Source organism: Anolis sagrei, chromosome 4, assembly GCF_037176765.1.
Source record: "Anolis sagrei isolate rAnoSag1 chromosome 4, rAnoSag1.mat, whole genome shotgun sequence".
Taxonomy (NCBI): Eukaryota; Metazoa; Chordata; class Lepidosauria; order Squamata; family Dactyloidae; genus Anolis; species Anolis sagrei.
The window spans coordinates 44810987-44834837 of NC_090024.1; the positions used below are offsets into that span (position 1 = coordinate 44810987).

Below are 23851 nucleotides of genomic sequence, written 5' to 3' on the forward strand. Positions count from 1 at the left end.
CCAAGTTATGAACAAGATAGGTTGTGTAGGTTTGTTCTTAATTTGAATTTGTTTGTAAGTTGGAACAGGTGCATTTTAAAGTGTAACCCCAGCCAAAAAATATATATATTTTAGCTTTGGATAGCATAGGGAAGAGTTAACAACCACGAGGTGTTTGTTTTGCTGCCTGTGACCCTGTCCAGGAGATTTCCCCTCACTTTCTGTCCCTGTGATAATTGGATTTTAAAGAATTTGGATTGTTGTGGAAACAAGGATAGGTGATAAAGCTTCAGTGAAGATACCTTTTCCCCATGATAACTTTTCAGGAATGAATTTAGCTTCCTAGGATTAGATTTCTCTCACTGCCGGTTGTCTCATCCCTGTTCTTAACTATGAGTTATTTGTAAGTCACATGTTTGTAACTTGGGGACTGCCTGTATATGGTTTAGCATACCCTAGCTCTGCATGTGGCATTTATGCTACATCGAGGTAATGTTGAACTGAGGCCTGGGTTATAGGTTTCATCTATGCTGTCCATTTAATATTGTTGTGCAGGCATCTGAAGCGTTCTACTGGCAGCCACATGCTTATTGTTGAAAAGGGATTTTTTAAAATTGTATTCTGCCAGCCTTTGTGATTTGAGTAAGCACCACCTGAGCCTCTAACCAGTTACAGCATCATCCATACAGTGAAACTACTTAATTCAATATCAGTTTCAAACTAACCTAAGTGACCAATGTAGATATGTCCATAAAGGACAAAAGTATTCATATATATACAAACAGTGTATCTCTGCAACAGATTCAAACTAAAATAAGAGTTTTTGAAAATCCCTACAAATAGCTCCTAATCAAGTTATAATCACAACTAACTCTAGAAACTGTAATCTACATAAACTAAATTTTAAAAAATTGCAACCTACATCAGAATGCAAATTTTCACATGCCATGCTTTGAATGTTTATCCACACATAAAGGTATATTTTGTGTTATGTCTTTTCTTTGGAACTGGGGATTTTCTGCAGACTGTACAAGTTCAAATTCACAAGAAAGTATCTCAACAGATGAAAGCAACAACTGATTTAATATATTAAAAGTCACATCAGACTCTAGTTGGGTAAAACGTTCAAAATAGATTTGTGCAATCAGTAACTGGCTTTCACATTAAAAGAAAGTTATTTTCTGAAAAACCGCTATAGCATTCATTGATGTTGACACAGTGAAAAATACTGGCAATTATATTTCAATCTTCTTTGAAAATTCATGGTGATTATAAAAAATACCTTGTGCAAACAGGACTGGGTAAATTTTAAAACCTCCACCGTCTTGTAGTCTTTGAGGAAGCTGTTCAAAATTATAACTATCGAGATAAAAGTAAACTTTCAAGGCTTGACGACTTCCTTCTGCTTGATATGTAATTGGTGTATCTTTGAAAAAAAGCATATTAGAATGTTATCCAAGGCAGTTTTAATTTTAATTTTAAAAGTACAAACAACATTTGGAAGCAAATGAAAGATAAGAAAGAACTTGCAAGTAAGAAAGGATACCTTGTGTAATCTGTTTGGTAGACTCAATAGGCAATATGTTGCATAATACTTTGACAAAGATACAGAATTTTAATAGAAACTACAGAAATAAATTAATTTGTGATGCTTCCACAGATGACAGAGTTCGAATGTGGTCCCCAACCATGAAAGTTGCCAACCTGGATGAGAATTTGAGAACTAGTGTGTGCCTTCAAATTTCCCGTCAACTTATGGTCAACAAATTTCCCGTCAACAATTTTCAAATTCCTATGATTTTCTTAGGTTTTTGCTAGCTCTTTAATCTGAAATACAGTGTACAACACCTGTATGAGTTGGTACTCTCCCATCCTAGTACAAATTAGCCTTAGCTTTCAAAATCAAATGGGATCTTATGGCTTGAGGATATTTACACCATTTGAGAGGTCCCTATTTCAATCCCTATCCTGCCATTTTAATCTACATAACAAGATCATTTTGAGATCAAAACAGCAGAGAGCTGTATATGATGCCTTTCCTTCTCGGATACATATGAAAGCGCTAAAATGTCAAAAAAATGCAAGTGCAACTAAAATGCTGCTTCCTCTCTTGCTCTGTGGTATTCACAACCAGTGTTATTTAAATGGAAGTAACATTAATATGACATTTATTTAATTTCTTCAGTTCCACACCATTATTGCTCATTATTGAGTGGGGACATGGGAGTTCCCCTGGTAATATGTCATGAGGCAACTGTTCTTGTGTTACAGAAGAGGAATGCATGGGTAGTGCATGTTTTAGTCAATACTGCCACAGCCAAGCATCGAGCTTAATAGCTACTGCAATCTACTATTTTAAACCAAATTAGAAGCCATTCCCAACTAAACAAATCCTGTCACTACCCTGCTGGTTGAGTCCCCTTTAATCTTAAGGACTTTGCACTTTATGCAATCCAAACTTCTAACTTGTTAGAACTGTCTTCAATCATGGTTAAGTTTAATATGTCTTAATTGTGTTTTAATAATTGTGATATATAATTCCTTTTTAACATTTTTATTTATGGTTTAGTTGCATCCTTTTAGAGTTATTGTAGGTCACCTTGAATCCCATACTTACATCAACTGACTGGATGTTATATATTATTTTATGGTTTATTGCATTGTGTTTAATTTTTATGACTCCCTGTGTTATTTAGTTTAATCCTTGGCTAATTTTTGGTTAGTTTTATATGTTTGCCATTTTTGTTACTCCTTGGAAATTGTCCTGAATTTCCTCAGGGAGAGAAAGCATGTTATAAATAAAGTGTTGTTGTTATTACTACCATCATCGTCGTCATCATCATCTTGGGAGAAAAATGAGATATAAATTCAATAAACAGAACTAAAAATTCACAGTTAAAAACCATTAAAATTTGAATATGTGAATTTTAAAATACTGATTATATTTAATTCTGATTTAATGTTTGCATATTTGTATATTTTAAATTGTATGCTAATGTCTTTTATGTTAAGCCACTTTGAGTCTCCTTCAGGAGAGATGAAGTGGGGTATAAATAATTATAATAATAATAATAATAATAATAATTCCAATAAATAATAAATTAGAGGGACTATGGCTACTATAAGTTGCAATACTGCTTATGTACACAATTCTGAAGAAGGATGGAAGAAACAGATATTACTGAGAAAGCTGAGGTGATGTTAAAGGCACATAATGCTTTTAAATTGTTGATAATATCCTTGAGGCTGTAAGGATGTCTATTCCAGAACTATACAGAATTTTCCCAATGGTTCATATACTGTTGATGGGTTACAAATCAGAAAAATATGATTCTACAGAGCAGTGCCAACAAAGGACTGTGAAGTAACAGAGAAAGTCTGAAAAAATGCATTATAATACTCACTTGCAACTAGAGGCTCCTGTTCAGATTGCTTAAAATAAAATGTAACTTTCTCCAGGTCAAACAATGCTACCAATGTGTCTTCTAGCATGGCTTGTTCATCAGTCTGAAAGAATACACAAACACTCACGAACATATATCTCTTGAGTCTAGTAATAACTCTAGGCTGAAATGTACGATTATTAACATAAATGGCAGATGGTCACATCATGTTTCACCAAAGTAGTAGTTAACCCAATTAACTTTTCCGTAACAAAAATTGATTTTCACTCTGTCTTCTGCTGTCAAGAGAAAATTATTAGAAATGATGAAACAAACCGAACTGTTAATTTACTATTTGCTGGGACGGCTGTGACATTTAATCATCAGCAACCCTAGTTATTGTTCCTGGGAATGAGTATGATCAGAAAATAACATCCCTTAAAACTATATTGCAATATTTTAATAGCTTCCCAAACTGACATGGCAGAGATAACAACAAGAGTTTCCCACAACTTTCTATCGAGGGGAATAAGTATCATGGGTTTATGTGGAATCCTTGTTGGTACATTCAATCTAAAAGAAACAATGGTGGCTTCTCCTCCTCCCTATCCCATTCCCAGTGGAATGGAGGGATTCCTAATGAGACAAGGTTCTGAACCTTTCATAGACTGGCTTGGAGCTATGATTTATCACAAAGCAGCCAAAACATAAATCAAATAAATTACTTGTGGTAGTTGTATTTTCTTATAACTTTTCTTTTTATTGGAATATCAAAGAGAAGAAATATGGATTTATTAAGATATAGCAGCTGCAAATATTAAAGGGCTGGAAAAGGCACCAAATCTAATGATCCTCAAGATCCTCTAGTTCTGATTCCTAGTTAAAATTGAGTAATTCTTTCATCCACAAGAACATAATGTATTCTTCTGTTACTTCTGTCTAAAGCACTGGTTCTCCACCTGTGGCTGTACAGGTGTTTTGGCTTACAACTCTCAGAAATCTCAACCAGTTTACCAGTTTATTTGGATTTCTGGGAGTTGGAGGCCAAAACATCTGGGGACCCACAGGTTGAGAACCACTGGTCTAAAGGAATGTACTCACAATGTCCTGAGTTTATAAGTTTATTTCTAAGACACACTGGTCCCTTCTACATGGCCATATAATTCAGATTATCAAAGCAGATTATTCACTTTATCTGATCTCTACTGGATTATATGAGTATACACTGCCATATAATCCAATTCAGAGCAGATAATATGAATTTTTATATGGCAGTGATGCTACATTTCTTTTCACAATTTGCTATCTCTACGAATCCTTCCAACTAGTTGGTTAAACATTTTATGGGCTATTAAAGACTTCTTTAAATCAGAATGGCATAGTTTCCATGGTAACATTTCTTCACATTCCTGGTCCTAATATTTTATTAGTATCTCTTCTTCACACCTTGATTTTGCCCATAATGGCAGGATTTAAATTCCCTGAAGGCTTGCAATTGTTCTAAAATGAATGTTCTTCGTCTCTAAAGAATTTTCAATATTTCATCCTCATTAAAGGAAAATTTCCTTCTGAAAAAGCAGTTGCTAGACAATGCCTTGTGCTTAAAGAGTCTTCAGGTTGTATACTGTATCCATTACTGCTACATAAAAGTAATAACTCAACCTTTCTGTTATATTATGATGTTTGTTTTATTTTACAATTAATTCCTTAAGGATCATTTGCATCAATGGAAGATTGCCATAGGAGATTCTAGACAGCATACCATAATTTCATAAATATCACACAACTGGTGCAGTGTGGTGATGTTAGTCTTTCAAGCATATCCAGATTTAGCAGTTTATTATTTATTTAAAACTTTTATATCCCGATCTTATCTACCTCCGCAGAGGGCTCAGACCGGCTTTATTCATGAGAAAGTCTGTCCTAAGAAGATTTTGAAAAAATTAAGGCTGGGTGTACACTGCCATATAATCCAGATTATCAAATAAAATAATCCAGATTGTCTGCTTTGAACTGGATTATATGAGTCTACACTGTCATATAATCCAGTTCAAATCAAATAATATGGATTTTATATGGCATATTAGATGGGGCCTAAGCCCTTTCTCTAAAATCTGCTTTCAGAACTATCACTGCTGTATTATACTTTGTTTCAGATGCTGGAAATTGCAATATTACAGTGGCTACTGACCAGTTAAGAAGGCTTTTAATGTATTAATGTTACATCTGTGTTTTTCAATTACAAAGGCTCCAAATTGTACTTGAAACCTTAGCACCAGTTTGTTTTCTTCACAAAATCTCCCACTCCTCAATTCTGGAGGTTTAGTTATGGGGGATGAAAAGACTATTTTTGCTTAGGTGGGGAGGGATTTTACAGCACCATAAAAGAAATATCAGAAAAATGCTTGCAATCAAAGAAGGAGGAAGTCTGTGATCAAGGCTCTTCATCATAAAGGATGGAGTGACAGCACCCCCTTTTGGTCAGAATTGAGCACAACCTCCAGGACACTGAAGCCGACATAATACAGGTATCTGTTGTCTGTCCTGTCTGTTTAACGGCATTGAATGTTTGTCATTTATGTGTTCTGTGACTCGCCCTGAGTCCCCTTCAGGGTGAGAAGGGCAGAATATAAATACTGTAAATAAAATAAATAATAAATAAATAAAAGGGCACCGCTTTTGAAAAGATGCCTCCATGCAGTTTTTCAGGATTTCTTTCATCTGCCAGTATCCAAGATCACACCATTCAATAGCCCCTCTGGTATTTTGAGAGATGACAAGTGGAGAAATCTATTTCCAGAAGCTCAGATCAACATCCTTTAATCTGGATCAGATCAAGCATATGTACACCATGACTGAGAAAAGTGCAACCCATAGTTAATTTTGGACCACCTGACCATTCCAGACTTGGCCACTTTTTCAGTTTTCCGTAAGTGCTAGTTGTCTCCTCTGGCAGTCTACAGGAGCAGTAATTCATCTTTAATAGATTGTGCACACACATACACACATAGTGCTATTTCAGTGGTTGATGTGTTTAGCAGTTAATGTGGCCCTTGGTAGAAAATTAATCCCAAAATAGCCATCATTGCCCAAACCTGGGCTGCTGATCCACTGAGAATTTCGAAGAAAGAAATAGCCAATGGACACAATGATGGTACAAGTCTGACAAACTAGGATGGAGTATGGGCTAATTCTTCATAGTAGGTAATCTGAGAAGCATTACTCCACAGTGTTTTTAAAAACTAAACTCATCAGAATCACAGTGCCTGAACAATCAAAAATACATCTAAGTCAACACCAGCAAGACTCACGACAGTTCAGAGATGACAACCAGGATAATAGTGGCGCACATCCCTTTTATTGACTTTATAAATCATTCAGCTGACTTTCTTGCCCCTCTTAAATCAGAAGTGAACATGTGGAACGATGACATTACTAGGAAGATAATCTATAATATATCATGAGAATTTCAGGATTGTGCTCTGCTTGCTGTACTTTAAAAACATGACGTAAAACAGTGTGGTATTTTAGTTATTGTTCAAAAAAGCACAATTAAAACAATTATGGGCATCTCCTTTTGTCTTTTATCTTTTCACAGATACCTAACAATCCAAGTATGAACAGGAATAAAGTACAGTCATACTTTCTTTTTTTCTCTTAGTCTTTACTGAAATCCGATGGGACTTAAATCAGTACTAACTTAACCCAATCATTTTAAGATGAAAGGAGAGGAGCTATAGAAAATTCAAGAGTGGTGTGAAATTATCCATGAACCTGAGATGGGAGGAGCTGGGTAGATTCATAGGGATGTTGCAAGCATGGTGCAAACAACCAGAGGAGGAAACTGAAGTATGCTCACAAAAGAACAAGGGACGGTATGCTTGATTTTAATGTCAACCTTTTGCATTTTAACGGTTATCTTTTTAGTGTGTAAACCACATTTTCCCAGTATTGGGAAAAATAATATATAAAATTGTTTAAAAATTATCATCATCACCATCATTATCACCATCATCACCAACATCAACACCAACATTACAATGTTATAAAGAATGATGTAGAAATGAACAAAAATTCTCACCAGATTTGGTGACAACAATGACTGGAAGTAAAGGAGGACACCTGCAGTGGATATCTGTTCTAGCCATCTTCTGCTGGCCTCCTGTGTGTCCATTTCACAGTCCTTGGTATTGTCGAACATCTGATTTAAGGCAGCCATTAGTTGCTCTGAAAAAGCACAAACCGTGGCCACTAAACTCTGGCAGAAAACCATGTCTCTCCTGAGCTGTATCTCACTATCTGGCAAGGGAATAATAAAGAGGAAAGGTAAATAAAAATAAGTTTACAGTAAAGCAAATATGCAGACACAGGCACCTTTACATTGAGAACATTGCCACTGTTTTCACATCTGCAATAATAAAAGTGAAGATCTGCCATCACTCATCAGGACAGTCTGCTAGGAGTCTCAACATTTGAAAGAATGCTATTGGCTAATATTCATGATAAAAAAATCCAGTTTCAAATTAAAATTCCGAATGACAACTCCATTAAGAGCAAAAGACAGGATGTCCCTTGGACTCTTATTGGAGTATTAATAGACGCCTAGACATATAACAAGATTGGTATCAGGCACCAAGTAATATGGTGCATGTAGTTTATCTTGACTGTAATCTGCAAACATTGTGATTTAGCATGTTTGTAGATTATGGTGAAATTATAGAGAAACCTAGTTATGAAATACTTCTACAACACTTAATGCATCAAGGAACGGTATGAAAATTTTATTATTTAAATTTATATATTTCTATCCTGCGTTTTTACTCAATACAGGACCACATTTTGACTTGCTTGGATAAAAAGAGCTTTCTGAGTTATCATCTTTATATAACTTGCAGTTTGATCTTATATATGTGTATTCAGAAAGAATTCTCTTTGAGTAAAATAAGTATGAGATAGGAAATTCATTCATAATGCATTTCATGTACTCATATTGCAAGGACACTTAAAATTTTCTATCTCGTACAATCCTCTTCAGGTTTACATACTTCCTTTCCACACATCTTCAATGAAGTTTCTGTTTGCTTGTTCATTTTTCCCCTTCCTTATCATTTCTCTTGTTATATTTAGAAATGGTTATTTAAGTGGAACTCTTTTGAATAAGTTAAACACACAAACCATGAAACCATACTGATGTGATGGTATTCAAATTCACATGAATTCATGTAAATTTCACATGGTCCACACTATTTCTTAATTTTATTTTCTTTCACATTCAGTAAGTATGTCTGGAGTTTGTAATATTGTAAGATAAATAGTTTGGAAAATTAACAACATTGAATTTTAAAAAAACAACATTCTTAAATTAAAATTTACCTGTATATTCAAGAAGTGCCAAAAGGATCCTCGCTTTCACCTCTAAATTTTGAGAAAACAAAATCTTATTTGAGATTCAGGTTTGACTTTTGTGTTAATTTCTATTGATTTCAATACTAGGTTTTTAATTTGTACATCTCAAGAAGAGGCAAACCTGTTAATATATGAATTTTTCCACTTCAAAGTGAAATAAGACATCTATAATAGACATTCTGGGGTAAATCACAATTCCAATTCTAATAAGCATTAGATACGGGGAATCATAACAATGTGTCCAGTCATCTAGTAACTAGTGTTGTGGTTCAACCAGATAAAGATGACGGGGTTGGTATTTCAGAGCCTGGGAGAGTAGTGGATGGTTCTTTCAATGAGGAAATGAGGGGATTATAGAGCAAGATTGTGATAATAGTCTTGAAAGTGAAACTGTTTCGGAGTCCAGCAGACAGGGAGATGCAGAGTCTGCTGGAGACCTTTCACCTACTAGTAGCAGAGCAACCCCAGATAAAGACACGGATGGGCGAGAAAGCTCAATGGAGGGAACATATATGTTCGACAAGCATATCAGGCTTGATCTTAGGGAGGAATCTAGCAAGCTCTGAAAATTGCAAAGCCTCCATGAGAAGGAAGAGTGGAAAAAGTCTCACAGGCAAGGGAGTCAAGGTCATAGAAATGACTTCATGTTTTGTGGTCCTTAAATCAGAGAAGTGTCTTTTTGAGAATTCAGATCAGGCAATGCTGTTATATAGTAAGGCTCTCAAGTCCTGTTTCAGTTCATATTTTAGTCTAAGATCTTGGAAGTTTTGATTCATGTTTTAAGAAGTTCTTATAGCCTTGATTTTGGATTCATCCTCATGTTTTGATTCTTGTTTATCTGGATTCTTGTTCATGTTTTGATTTTTGATTTTCTTATAACTTTTGGGTTATTTGGAATATTGCCTTTTAAGTGTTCTACTACTAACGAGTTTGGTTGGGCTTTTACTTGTTAACTATTTTTAATTATTACCTGTTGGATTTTGTCTTTCTTATTTCTTTTGGTGATCTTCCCTTTTTAGATGTACTTTTTCCAATAAACTGGTTTACTGTCGCTTTTGGATTCCTGGTTGGTGTTGAAGGCAAGGTGAACTCTGGCTGGGGTGCAAAACTACATGTATAATTTAATCTGCACTGTGTAGATTGCAGTTTATTTGGAGACTCTGGATGTTCCTATACCGCACAACCCTTCATTACATGTTGCATTGTGTATTTCTGTTGATTTTTCTTCCTTAATCCTACATATATATACTCTAACTAATTCACGTACATTCCAAGATTCCTTGTGCTCATTTCAAACTCTATTATTCTATGATTCTACCATCACAATCAGCCAAAGTCATTATAATGAAGAGGAGTCGCACTCCCTTACTTCCAGTCAGTCACCACATGTGCTACACAGTCAATATTCACATGGAAATGCACTCCATGCAGCTTCATTAATATTCTTCATAAGTTTCTGGCCATATTACAAGTCTCACTTAAATTAATCAGAAGGCTTCAAATACATTTTATGTTCAGTTCAATATATTAGTTACTTTCTCTTCTCCCTTTCTTTGCTTTCTCACTTTTCTAATACTTTATTGTTCTCACTCTTTCGTTGTATTCTTTTTATAAAACTTAATAAAATTTCTTTGTTACCTTCCTAAAAACTGTGCAATCCTTGTTCTTTTTATTGTATGTACTTCTAATACTCTCCTTTGGATCTAAGTGGACAGTTGATCAAGTGGTATCTTAAGAAAATTATGGTATGAGTTTTCTATTTTTATTCTCATGATTTACTATACAAAATATAAAAAGAACTAGATTGTCTTATTTATGTCAATTTCAATAGCTTCTTGTTGTTATTTCATTTGTATTCAACATACACAATGGAAAAGATCTTTGATCAAAAATTCAACAGCTTCTGAGAGACTGGAGATGTTTTTCATCACCACAAAGGTCCATTCAGTTATCTTCTAGAATGAATCAATATCCTTTCAATTACAGTTCATGAAAAGTACTTTAGATGCTGGTTCAAAGGATTTTATAGTCTCTATTTAACGTTTAAAACTCCTAGATCCATCTCACGAGCCATAATTCCTCCAAAGTTTAACAACTGTTACCCATGAATTCTGCTTACATTGTATAGAAATACACAACTTGTATTATTATCTAGAACTTTACACATATAAACAAATAACTCTTCTTTTATACCCAAAGGAAGCAGAAAGGGCATTTGGGAACTGGGGAACAAGATGGCACCACAAAGGCAATCTCACTGTTTAAAAGTCCATAAAAGTTATAATGCTGTTTTCTTCAGAATCCTGTTGTACATGAGATCCTCTGAACCATTAAGGAGGGCATTCTAATGAGTTCTCCAAGATGCCTTTGCTTAGACAGAAAAAGACCAACAGTGTTTTCCTGTTTGGGAAATGGGAAATAAGATAATTCCTTCAGTTCCACAGATCCGAAGTACTACCTGGATGTTGTTTTCTATTTTAGAGATACTCCCTTACTATATGAAGGAAACATGCATACAAACACTTAGTATAGGATAGTTGAGGGGATGATGGGGTTTTGTACTTAAACACAATTATTTGGTAATAATCTATATATATAAATTTGTTAGGGGCATCCAACGAGGAAACAAAACTCAAAAACCCCCCAACGAAACTTAACCAAAATTCCCATGCCCATAACACAACCCACAAGGTACAAACATATCTACTCAAAATGAAAAACAACACAACAACACACTCACAAAACGGCAAAACAACAAAACTCAAAAATCCCCCAACGAAACTTAACCAAAATTCCCATGCCCATAACACAACCCACAAGGTACAAACATATCTACTCAAAATGAAAAACAACACAACAACACACTCAAAACGGCAAAAAAAACAAAACTCAAAAAAACCAACGAAACTTAACCAAAATTCCCATGCTCATAACACAACCCACAAGGTACAAACATATTACTCAAAATGAAAAACAACACAACAACACACTCAAAACGGCAAAAAAAACAAAACTCAAAAAACCCCCAACGAAACTTAACCAAAATTCCCATGCCCATAACACAACCCACAAGGTACAAACATATCTACTCAAAATGAAAAACAACACAACAACACACTCACAAAACGGCAAAAGAATAAAACTCAAAAAAAACCCCAATGAAACTTAACCAAAATTCCCATGCTCATAACACAACCCACAAGGTACAAACATATCTACTCAAAATGAAAAACAACACAACAACACACTCAAAACGGCAAAAAAACAAAACTCAAAACCCCCCAACGAAACTTAACCAAAATTCCCATGCCCATAACACAACCCACAAGGTACAAACATATCTACTCAAAATGAAAAACAACACAGCAACACACTCACAAAACGGCAAAACAACAAAACTCAAAAATCCCCCAACGAAACTTAACCAAAATTCCCATGCCCATAACACAACCCACAAGGTACAAACATATCTACTCAAAATGAAAAACAACACAACAACACACTCACAAAACGGCAAAACAACAAAACTCAAAAAAACCAACGAAACTTAACCAAAATTCCCATGCCCATAACACAACCCACAAGGTACAAACATATCTACTCAAAATGAAAAACAACACAACAACACACTCACAAAATGGCAAAAGAATAAAACTCAAAAAAACCCCAGCGAAACTTAACCAAAATTCCCATGCTCATAACACAACCCACAAGGTACAAACATATCTACTCAAAATGAAAAACACAACAACAACACACTCACAAAACGGCAAAACAACAAAACTCAAAAAAACCCCAACGAAACTTAACCAAAATTCCCATGCCCATAACACAACCCACAAGGTACAAACGTATCTACTCAAAATGAAAAAGAACACAACAACACACTCACAAAACGGCAAAAGGATAAAACTCTAAAAAAAAACAACGAAACTTAACCAAAATTCCCATGCTCATAACACAACCCACAAGGTACAAACATATTACTCAAAATGAAAAACAACACAACAACACACTCAAAACGGCAAAAAAACAAAACTCAAAAAACCCCCAACGAAACTTAACCAAAATTCCCATGCCCATAACACAACCCACAAGGTACAAATGTATCTACTCAAAATGAAAAAGAACACAACAACACACTCACAAAACAGCAAAACAACTGAGCATGTGCATTGGCGCCCAGCCGCAAGTTCCCTGGCACACGCACATGCCCTTCCGGCCAACGTTCCCTCTGCGGAAACCATGCCCACTCCAAGCCCCACTGCGCCGCTTCCCGCACGCACGCACACCCCTGCCGCACACACACACACAACCCCACACTCCATCACGCCCCCCGCCGCCGCACACACACACGCAACCCCACACTCCATCACTTTCCCCGCTGCTGCACGCACACACGCAACCCCACTCCCCCCGCCGCCGCACACACACACGCAACCCCATGCTCCATCACTCCCCTGCCGCCGCACGCACACACTCAACCCCACTCCCCCGCCGCCGCACACACACACAACCCCACGCTCCATCACTCCCCCCGCCGCCGCACACACACACGCAACCCCACGCTCCATCACTCCCCCCGCCGCTGCACAGACACACACAACCCCACGCTCCATCACTCCCCCACCCCAATCTTACCTCCTTTTACTTCACGCCACCTCCAAACCCCACCCTGCCCCTTCCCGCCCTATCAAAATCTAGGAAAGACAGGAAGGAAGGAAAGAAGGAAGAAAGAGAAAGGGAGGTAAAGAAAAAGGGGGAAGGAAGGAAAGTTAGAGAAAGAAGGAAGAAGAAAAGGAAAGAAAAGGAAAGATGGAAGGAAAGACAAGAGAGACAGCAGAAAAGAAAGAAAAAGGGGGAAGGAAGGAAAGAGATAGAGAAAGAAGAGGAGAAGGAAAGATGGGAGGGAAGGAAGGAAGGAAGGAGGGAAAGAAGGAGAGAAAGAGGGAAGATTGGCCACAGCAACACGTGGCGGGTAAAGGTTGTTATTTCTATTATTATTATTATTATGCTATTGTTCCTATGAGACCCTGGAGGAATGGGAGAGGTGTCAGGTCCCAGAGGCAATGCACTGCATTATTGTTATTGTTATGATGGTGGTAAAATAAAAGGAAATAAAAAGAGAAAGAAGGAAGCAAACAGGGAGGGAAGAAAGGCAAAGGAAGAAAGGGGGAGGGAATGAAGGAAAGAGAGAAGGATGAAACCAAGTAGTGAAAGAAGGAAAGAAAGAAAGAGGTAGAGAAGGAAGAAAGGAGAGAAAGGGGGAGGAAAAGGGGGAAGGAATAGGTAGGTACCTCTCTTTCATAATAGTCCAGATATCTACCTCAAGTTTGATAACTTTTACTATAGGCCACAGCAACGCGTGGCAGGGCACAGCTAGTTAGCTTATAAAAAAATTAAAACATTGTTTTCCTCTTCTGACAATACTTCATAATTCAACTCTAAAATCCTACAGTATTTTTCTTTATAAAATGCAGCATATGTTCCTTTGCAGTCATGAGACAGTGAGCAGATATATCATAGTATGTCACATAAATAAATCTGTACAATGGATGTGGTCAAAATAGTTGTCAACTTAAAAAATATGGACTGAAGCCAAATTGAATGAGATTTTAATTCCCACATGGATACATCTGCTGAATCACTCCAATGAATATCTTTATAATTATCCTTTTGCTTGTTCCCCCTTTTCCTTGTTATTTAGTGGAGACAAAATTAAATTAGCAGATTTCAATGAGGAGTTCCATGAATGTAGCACTGCAGGAACCTAGCCCTCCGATAATCTCCTATTAAAATGGCAGTGAGGACTACCATTTCTGAACACCAGCTATATGTCTTTCTTTTAATAAATTAGATTTAATTAAATTAACTAGCCAGGCTACTGAGGTTATGCAGCATTTCTGGAATTTATTCATCACAAACTTCTACAGATTCTACATTAGAAGTAGGAAAAACCTCAACATATTATAAAGTATTATAAAGACTACTGAGTTACTGACCTTCAACAAACTTTCTGATGTTTTGAGAAAGATTCTGAACACTACTAGGAAGATTCCAAGGGTCTTGCTTGATATGAAGTCTCAGTCGCTTTGGACAGCTGAGTTTAAGTTCAATTTCCTGCTGAAATTCTAGTCCAAAAGAAAATTATCAATTTAAATTCGTATAATACATCCATTTGAATAGTCTTACAGTGCATTCCAAACCCCTTCTGAACCAATCTTTCAAATAAAATCCCATGCTAGAGTTGGCATAAATGAGAAAATATGGTACTTGAAAGCACACAACAACCAAGTGCAAAGTAGTTCTTTAGGTGCCCTTAAAGTTCTATGGGTGTGTTCTTCAGGTGGTATTTTAATACAATGATGGACTTCTTTCTTTAATTTTATTATAATTTGTAATATTGGCAATTCATAGTCTAGGCCACAATTTGCTCCTGGTCTTGGTTTCTGTTGTGAGAATGGAGCTTTTCAAGCTTCTGCTTCCAATTACAAACAATATTTAATTTTTATATTGGTAATGTTCATATATACACACATATCTTTGGTTATTTGAAGAACGTGTTTGCAATTAACAAACTATTGCAACAAACTCAAATTTGGAAGCCAGACTGCTTATATGGGAAGCCCCATTGACTGCCACTGTTTGCTTTCAAGAATACCTTGCAAACTTCGACCTGGTGTGAAGAACTTGGTCTGCTCAAAAGCTCTTGCTACTGCCGGTCCTTTCAGTAGAGTAATAATTGAATCTACCTGTTAGGTGAAAAAAAGGAAATGGTGAATCAGAAGGAAACTGAGTTTGAAAAATATCTCTATAGAATACTGAAGTAAATTTTTGATGGAAGTACATTTTTGAACAAGACAAGAACAGAAGAGCATGGGCATCTGATATATGAGAGGTCCTGTCATAACCACCAAACCTAACAATGCACAGTGGAGTACTCTGATAAAGATGTGGATCAGGCTACTTTTTAGAAAGGAGAGTAGCCAGTATGTTTTTGCTGCCTTCCTTGGACTTCAGTGAGTCTGTTCAAGTTAACACTAGCAATTCTATTGATACCAACACAGCTACCATCTACATGGCCATGTGAGTCAATGTGGAAGCGAACAGACTATGTGCTACACAGTACATACAAGGTTAATGTGGCCTCGTCCCATGTTTTTAAAGTCCAGCATGCTCCAAAGCTTCGCTGAAGCATTATAGGATTCTGTACCAGTATAAATAGTTGGGCTACTACTTATTTGGAAGGGCCCATGACTGTTCCTGCTTTTTCTGGGTTCCAGTTATCTCGGGACAGGGGATGGCACTTTCCTTATTCTGTCATTCTTAGCTGGAACCAAAAGGCACAAATCCAGAAATGGTTATCACTCAGTGCTTGTAGTGACAACACCCAGAATAATGTGGAAATCAGAACAAAGAGGGAGTGGGAAGCAATTATTCCTTTCTCTCCTCTCCTCAGTCACATTGTTTCATCACTCTGGCTATCATCACTACATGCACCAAGTTGTGACCATCATCATGTTGTCCCCGGTGATCACTGCTAAGGCCATGCTTCATCACTCAGGCTATCATCACTACAGGCACTGAGTCCTGACAATCACCATGTTTGTGCCCGGTGATCAATGCTTAGGGCAGTTTAACAGAATAAACGAAGCACGGCAATCCAGTGGTGGCAAACCAGTTCCAGCTAGACCATGTGGACACCATCCAACTGACATGCCTTTTCAGGGCCACACTGTGCAAAACTCGCCAGCCTCCAAGTCAAAGTGGATTTTTTTATTTGCAATTTGACACTCCAGTTATCTGAATATATGAAATTTACATGAGAATAATTGCAAAAGGGAAAATAAATATTATGACCAATAATTAAGTAAATACAGTTGTGAAAATCTAAACAAGAAATGTGCAATAAGATCCTATTATTTACTATGCAAAGCAAAGTTCCTCAAGTGAAAGCCAACCCACTTATACCAATAACCTAGTTGTTTTCTGTGTCCCCCACCTGAATATCACAGGTTTTTAGTGCAGTAATATAACAAATATACATGTGTGGTCAATGCATAAGTCCTTATCTGTCAGTGGATGTAACATTGTGACCACGAACCCACAAAGTTTGCAGAAAACTCAGGGCTAACAATTGGACCTATTGGCAAACAAAATTATAAAAAGCAGTTTATCAAACTGGTATAAATTGTGTAATTGCAATAACTGAATTACCTGACCAAAAAGATGCTCCAAACAGCCATGTAATTTGTCCTGCTTGTCATGAGAAATGCGTATACTCAGAGGAAGTTCATCACCTATTAAAACAGTATGTGAAATTGTCTTTGTCTTAAGACATTAACAGACTATTCAGACTCTATATCTAGATTATTAATACTATTACTATTTTGATATAGTTACAAACAGATTGTGAGAGCAGTGCTTTGCTTTTCCTTCTGGGAGAATGAAATACTCACTTAACTCCCCCCCCCCCCCCAGACTTCAGAAAATATTATTATGGCTAAGGGAATTTGAAATGTGTAGTCTTTAACTTTTTCACCATGATTTCTTTTACTTTCCTTGATACTTTAATTCAGGTTAAGGGATACTTACTATCATCATTTTCTAAATGATCTAAACCACTAAATCACCAGAATTGGACACAGTATTCCAGGTGTGGTCTGACCAAGGCAGAATAGAGGGGTAGCATGATTTCCCTGGATCAAGGCACTAAACTCCTATTTATTAATACTAGGGGAAGAAAAAAACTTATAAAATAGTAGCCAAGTATTAAGAGGCTTCATGTCTGATCTGTGCTTTAAATGTGGAAGCACACCATACTCAATTTGTAAGGTTTCCATTTCAATCTATATATATAAATTTGTTAGGGGCATCCAACGAGGAAACAAAACTCAAAAACCCCCCAACGAAACTTAACCAAAATTCCCATGCCCATAACACAACCCACAAGGTACAAACATATCTACTCAAAATGAAAAACAACACAACAACACACTCACAAAACGGCAAAACAACAAAACTCAAAAATCCCCCAACGAAACTTAACCAAAATTCCCATGCCCATAACACAACCCACAAGGTACAAACATATCTACTCAAAATGAAAAACAACACAACAACACACTCAAAACGGCAAAAAAAACAAAACTCAAAAAAACCAACGAAACTTAACCAAAATTCCCATGCTCATAACACAACCCACAAGGTACAAACATATTACTCAAAATGAAAAACAACACAACAACACACTCAAAACGGCAAAAAAAACAAAACTCAAAAAAACCCCAACGAAACTTAACCAAAATTCCCATGCCCATAACACAACCCACAAGGTACAAACATATCTACTCAAAATGAAAAACAACACAACAACACACTCACAAAACGGCAAAAGAATAAAACTCAAAAAAAAACCCAATGAAACTTAACCAAAATTCCCATGCTCATAACACAACCCACAAGGTACAAACATATCTACTCAAAATGAAAAACAACACAACAACACACTCAAAACGGCAAAAAAACAAAACTCAAAACCCCCCAACGAAACTTAACCAAAATTCCCATGCCCATAACACAACCCACAAGGTACAAACATATCTACTCAAAATGAAAAACAACACAGCAACACACTCACAAAACGGCAAAACAACAAAACTCAAAAATCCCCCAACGAAACTTAACCAAAATTCCCATGCCCATAACACAACCCACAAGGTACAAACATATCTACTCAAAATGAAAAACAACACAACAACACACTCACAAAACGGCAAAACAACAAAACTCAAAAAACCAACGAAACTTAACCAAAATTCCCATGCCCATAACACAACCCACAAGGTACAAACATATCTACTCAAAATGAAAAACAACACAACAACACACTCACAAAATGGCAAAAGAATAAAACTCAAAAAAACCCCAGCGAAACTTAACCAAAATTCCCATGCTCATAACACAACCCACAAGGTACAAACATATCTACTCAAAATGAAAAACACAACAACAACACACTCACAAAACGGCAAAACAACAAAACTCAAAAAAACCCCAACGAAACTTAACCAAAATTCCCATGCCCATAACACAACCCACAAGGTACAAACGTATCTACTCAAAATGAAAAAGAACACAACAACACACTCACAAAACGGCAAAAGGATAAAACTCTAAAAAAAAACAACGAAACTTAACCAAAATTCCCATGCTCATAACACAACCCACAAGGTACAAACATATTACTCAAAATGAAAAACAACACAACAACACACTCAAAACGGCAAAAAAACAAAACTCAAAAAACCCCCAACGAAACTTAACCAAAATTCCCATGCCCATAACACAACCCACAAGGTACAAATGTATCTACTCAAAATGAAAAAGAACACAACAACACACTCACAAAACAGCAAAACAACTGAGCATGTGCATTGGCGCCCAGCCGCAAGTTCCCTGGCACACGCACATGCCCTTCCGGCCAACGTTCCCTCTGCGGAAACCATGCCCACTCCAAGCCCCACTGCGCCGCTTCCCGCACGCACGCACACCCCTGCCGCACACACACACACAACCCCACACTCCATCACGCCCCCCGCCGCCGCACACACACACGCAACCCCACACTCCATCACTTTCCCCGCTGCTGCACGCACACACGCAACCCCACTCCCCCCGCCGCCGCACACACACACGCAACCCCATGCTCCATCACTCCCCTGCCGCCGCACGCACACACTCAACCCCACTCCCCCGCCGCCGCACACACACACAACCCCACGCTCCATCACTCCCCCCGCCGCCGCACACACACACGCAACCCCACGCTCCATCACTCCCCCCGCCGCTGCACAGACACACACAACCCCACGCTCCATCACTCCCCCACCCCAATCTTACCTCCTTTTACTTCACGCCACCTCCAAACCCCACCCTGCCCCTTCCCGCCCTATCAAAATCTAGGAAAGACAGGAAGGAAGGAAAGAAGGAAGAAAGAGAAAGGGAGGTAAAGAAAAAGGGGGAAGGAAGGAAAGTTAGAGAAAGAAGGAAGAAGAAAAGGAAAGAAAAGGAAAGATGGAAGGAAAGACAAGAGAGACAGCAGAAAAGAAAGAAAAAGGGGGAAGGAAGGAAAGAGATAGAGAAAGAAGAGGAGAAGGAAAGATGGGAGGGAAGGAAGGAAGGAAGGAGGGAAAGAAGGAGAGAAAGAGGGAAGATTGGCCACAGCAACACGTGGCGGGTAAAGGTTGTTATTTCTATTATTATTATTATTATGCTATTGTTCCTATGAGACCCTGGAGGAATGGGAGAGGTGTCAGGTCCCAGAGGCAATGCACTGCATTATTGTTATTGTTATGATGGTGGTAAAATAAAAGGAAATAAAAAGAGAAAGAAGGAAGCAAACAGGGAGGGAAGAAAGGCAAAGGAAGAAAGGGGGAGGGAATGAAGGAAAGAGAGAAGGATGAAACCAAGTAGTGAAAGAAGGAAAGAAAGAAAGAGGTAGAGAAGGAAGAAAGGAGAGAAAGGGGGAGGAAAAGGGGGAAGGAATAGGTAGGTACCTCTCTTTCATAATAGTCCAGATATCTACCTCAAGTTTGATAACTTTTACTATAGGCCACAGCAACGCGTGGCAGGGCACAGCTAGTACTGTATATAAAACATCAGGAATAACAGCGTGGGAATTTAGTGCTGTTTATAGTGATATTACTAGCAATATGCAACAATTAGTAGTATCATTAACAGTCCAATTAATCTTTCTTCAACACGGGCAAATGCAATAGTACTGTAAGATTAATGTCTACTTTCACAAAATGAAATTTCTATTTTCTAGAAACTCAAATCCTGTTGGGTTATTGTAGGTTTTTCGGGCTATATGGCCATGTTCTAGAGGCATTCTCTCCTGATGTTTTGCCTGCATCTATGGCAAGCATCCTCAGAGGCAGTGTCCTCACTACCTCTGAGGATGCTTGCCATAGATACAGGCAAAGCATCAGGAGAGAATGCCTCTAGAACAGTGGTTCTCAACCTGGGGTCCCCAGATGTTTGTGGCCTACAACTCCCACAAACCTTTATCAGCTGTTAGGATTTCTGGGAGTTGTAGGCCAAAAACCTCTGGGGACCCCAGGTTGAGAACCACTGCTCTAGAACATGGCCATATAGCCTGAAAAAACCTACAACAACCCAGTGATTCCGGCCATGAAAGCCTTCGACAATACATTCAAATCCTGTTATTTTACCAAATGGTGGGGAAAGTCATTTCCTTGGAGTAGATCATTGCCATGGCAGCTCAGCAACCAACACCCAAAGGCAATGTGTATGTGTGTTTGGGGGGGGGGGAGGGGGTGATCTGGACAAAATATCTCATCTCAGCCATTTTGGCAAAGATGGAAAAAACAACATACTTAAGAAAAGGATTGAGGCATTTTAATAGATAGTACTTCTGACAATAAATAAGGAACATGCAATTCGCTTTCTTATGAAACAGACAGTGAAATTAGAAACATTTTGCCCTACAATGGGAAAGGCAACCAACAGAGAGTTGAAGCCTGCATTCATTCCCAAATCAGGAGCTTTATGCTGTCAATACTGGTCTTTGGCACCACTGTAGTTGCAAACAGTACAATGTGCCAGTGCCAATGGTATTCGGAGGAGGGGATTAATATGATTCTTACAATCCACTCTAATTATAAAGTATTCCTATTCCAAGACTACAGAAGAAAATTGTAGCTGTAACTAAGACAGATTATCATTTCTTAAGAGATCTACTTCATTTGTACTGGAAATTGAAGCTTCTGGAGAACATGCACACATACAACTAATTACAGTACTTAAGCAAAAGAAAGAAAGACATTTCTTTCATCCACTTGAATAAAGAACTGCACAAATCAGCCAACAAAACTCACACAGAAAAGTACATTTTTAAAAAATTACCAGAATCCATTTCATCACTGTGGAAGTAAGAACTGCACTGACTACTGCAAATGCTGGTAAAAGAAGCAATAGAATTCCTGTTGCTGTTGCAGTCACTAAACAAAGGAAAGAAATACACAAGAGGATAAATCCTTTCAGAACATTTACATTTCAATAGTGTCTTTCTTATCCTTTTTTCCCCACTCTTGTCCAGGCATTCTTTGCACTACTTTACCAAAGTTATTTATGCCATTAAACACGACACACAGTACATTTTATTTTCCCCCTGAGATAAAAAGCTCAATACTGTATAATTTTAAAGCTTAACAAAATAATGCCCAAGGCTACAATCCAACATAGAGCTAAGCAGGCTTATGCCAGTCGAGGTAAATGAATCTAATGTTCCAAATTCTTAGTGAAAAACAAATCTGTTATAGTTCCACTTTCTTTTTAGTTTACCATTTTCCCATTATACATATATTTCATCCCATTTTCTCATCAGTTTGGGACTTCTTAAAAAATTCCATGAAAATTCCATATGTATTAATATTTTGACAGAGAGAAAGGCACATATTGCCAAAATCTTCCAACAAAGTCCTGTTTTGCCTATTAAATCCAGATAGAGTGGGCAACAGAGCAAGACAAGCTGTTATATATTAGGAAGGAAGAAAATGGAGCACCTATTGAGTAGAATCCTTTGCTAAGCATCAGGAATTCTTCAAGATAAACAGACCTATGAGTTTGTTTCTAATTGCTTATTTGCTTTGTATTTCTGGTTAGTTAAATGCATGTTCGGAAAATATAAGGATCTCGAGGAGTGAAACAGAACAAGCCATTGGAGGAAGAATGGAGAGAGACATCTTGTGTCTGTCCCTTCTTCTGCTTCACCAACAAACATGATTCCTGGCTATTCCTGGCTATTCTAGGAGAACCCCATCAGATCACAAAATACTCCGGCTTAAGGCCAGGTCAATGACTGAAAAATCTGTATTATCTAGGACATGATCTTGGATAATCCCACTGACTGTGATGTTTAACTAAAATCTGATTCACTCAAGAGTTGGTGCCAATTTGACCCTGTTATGTCCACCAGGATTTTTAAGGCAGGAGCAGACAAGATCTGATGGGTTGGGATGAGGAGTTGCAATGCATTCTTCAATTGCAGTACTCCCTCTGACAAAATTGTTAAGGTTTAGGTATATACACCTGGCAAGAGGGTAACGAGATAAGATAAGGATCCTGTTGGTATCAATTTCACTTCACTGCCCAACTGTCTCCCAGCCAGAGCTCATGAAGGTGATCTTGAAAGTGGTGTTAAACTTATTGAGTTGGGAGATTTTAGCATCCATGCTGAGGTAAGATCATCAGGATTTCATGGCTTTCTTGGGAACCAGGGGCATGTCTCAATATCTCGCCCTGTACATTTATCAGTCCATACCCTTGAGCTGGTTTTGTTAGTTAGGACTCTGGTGATCTAAGCATACAGGCATTTAAAAGAATTTTATTGCCATGGATATACTGCTATCTGATGTGGTTTAGATCTTCTCCTAACCTCCACTGTGAGCCTATCTTTGCTAATTCTGAGCTCAAATGTGGACGACATGAGGAAAGCACTGAGAGGAAAAACTATTTTGAAAGTACAAAATAACATTACCTTCCATTTAATTTTAGCTGATTGATAAACACTATGTTTCATTTTCATTGTGGAATTTTAAAGATTTATACTATTTACTCAAATAGAACATAATCCATATACTGCCCTCTTATTGATGGAGGTAAGGCCCACTTACCTATATGAATCCCTGTTGCTAATAGTGTCATGACCAGAATCTTCTTGCTCATCACCAGTTACACTGAAACAGACCTTTTTCCCATTGCGTTCTCCTTTTTCGTTATCACTGTCTGGTGATGTCAATGGTTCGTGGGTTTTATGCTCTGATCTTGGTGAATATGTTATTGAAGAGAGAAGGCTGCAATTGCATACATTCTTCTTAATAATAATAAAAATCTTCTGTATATTACTATGAAAATATGTGAATTGTATAATGAAAATGACACAGATCTAAAATGCAATAGTCTTACAAAACAGACAACTATCAAATAGGATGATTGATTGATTGATTGATTGATTGATTGATTGATTTACTGCATTTATATCCCACCTTTCTCACCCT

The 23851-nt window shown here is 37.5% G+C and overlaps 1 protein-coding gene across 2 annotated transcripts in view; it reads right to left on the minus strand.

Moving 5' to 3' along the window:
• PREX2 (phosphatidylinositol-3,4,5-trisphosphate dependent Rac exchange factor 2) overlaps positions 1 to 23851 on the minus strand; it is a 139799-nt gene that overhangs the window by 18111 nt on the left and 97837 nt on the right. For both annotated transcript variants that reach the window (XM_060775438.2, XM_060775439.2), the window contains exons 26-34: positions 23468 to 23647; positions 21699 to 21793; positions 16986 to 17068; positions 15430 to 15520; positions 14771 to 14899; positions 8736 to 8777; positions 7444 to 7661; positions 3384 to 3486; positions 1262 to 1405 (exon numbers count right to left, since the gene is read on the minus strand). In XM_060775438.2, the coding sequence (XP_060631421.2) occupies positions 1262 to 1405; positions 3384 to 3486; positions 7444 to 7661; positions 8736 to 8777; positions 14771 to 14899; positions 15430 to 15520; positions 16986 to 17068; positions 21699 to 21793; positions 23468 to 23647 (1085 nt within the window). The remainder of the gene's footprint in view (positions 1 to 1261; positions 1406 to 3383; positions 3487 to 7443; positions 7662 to 8735; positions 8778 to 14770; positions 14900 to 15429; positions 15521 to 16985; positions 17069 to 21698; positions 21794 to 23467; positions 23648 to 23851) is intronic.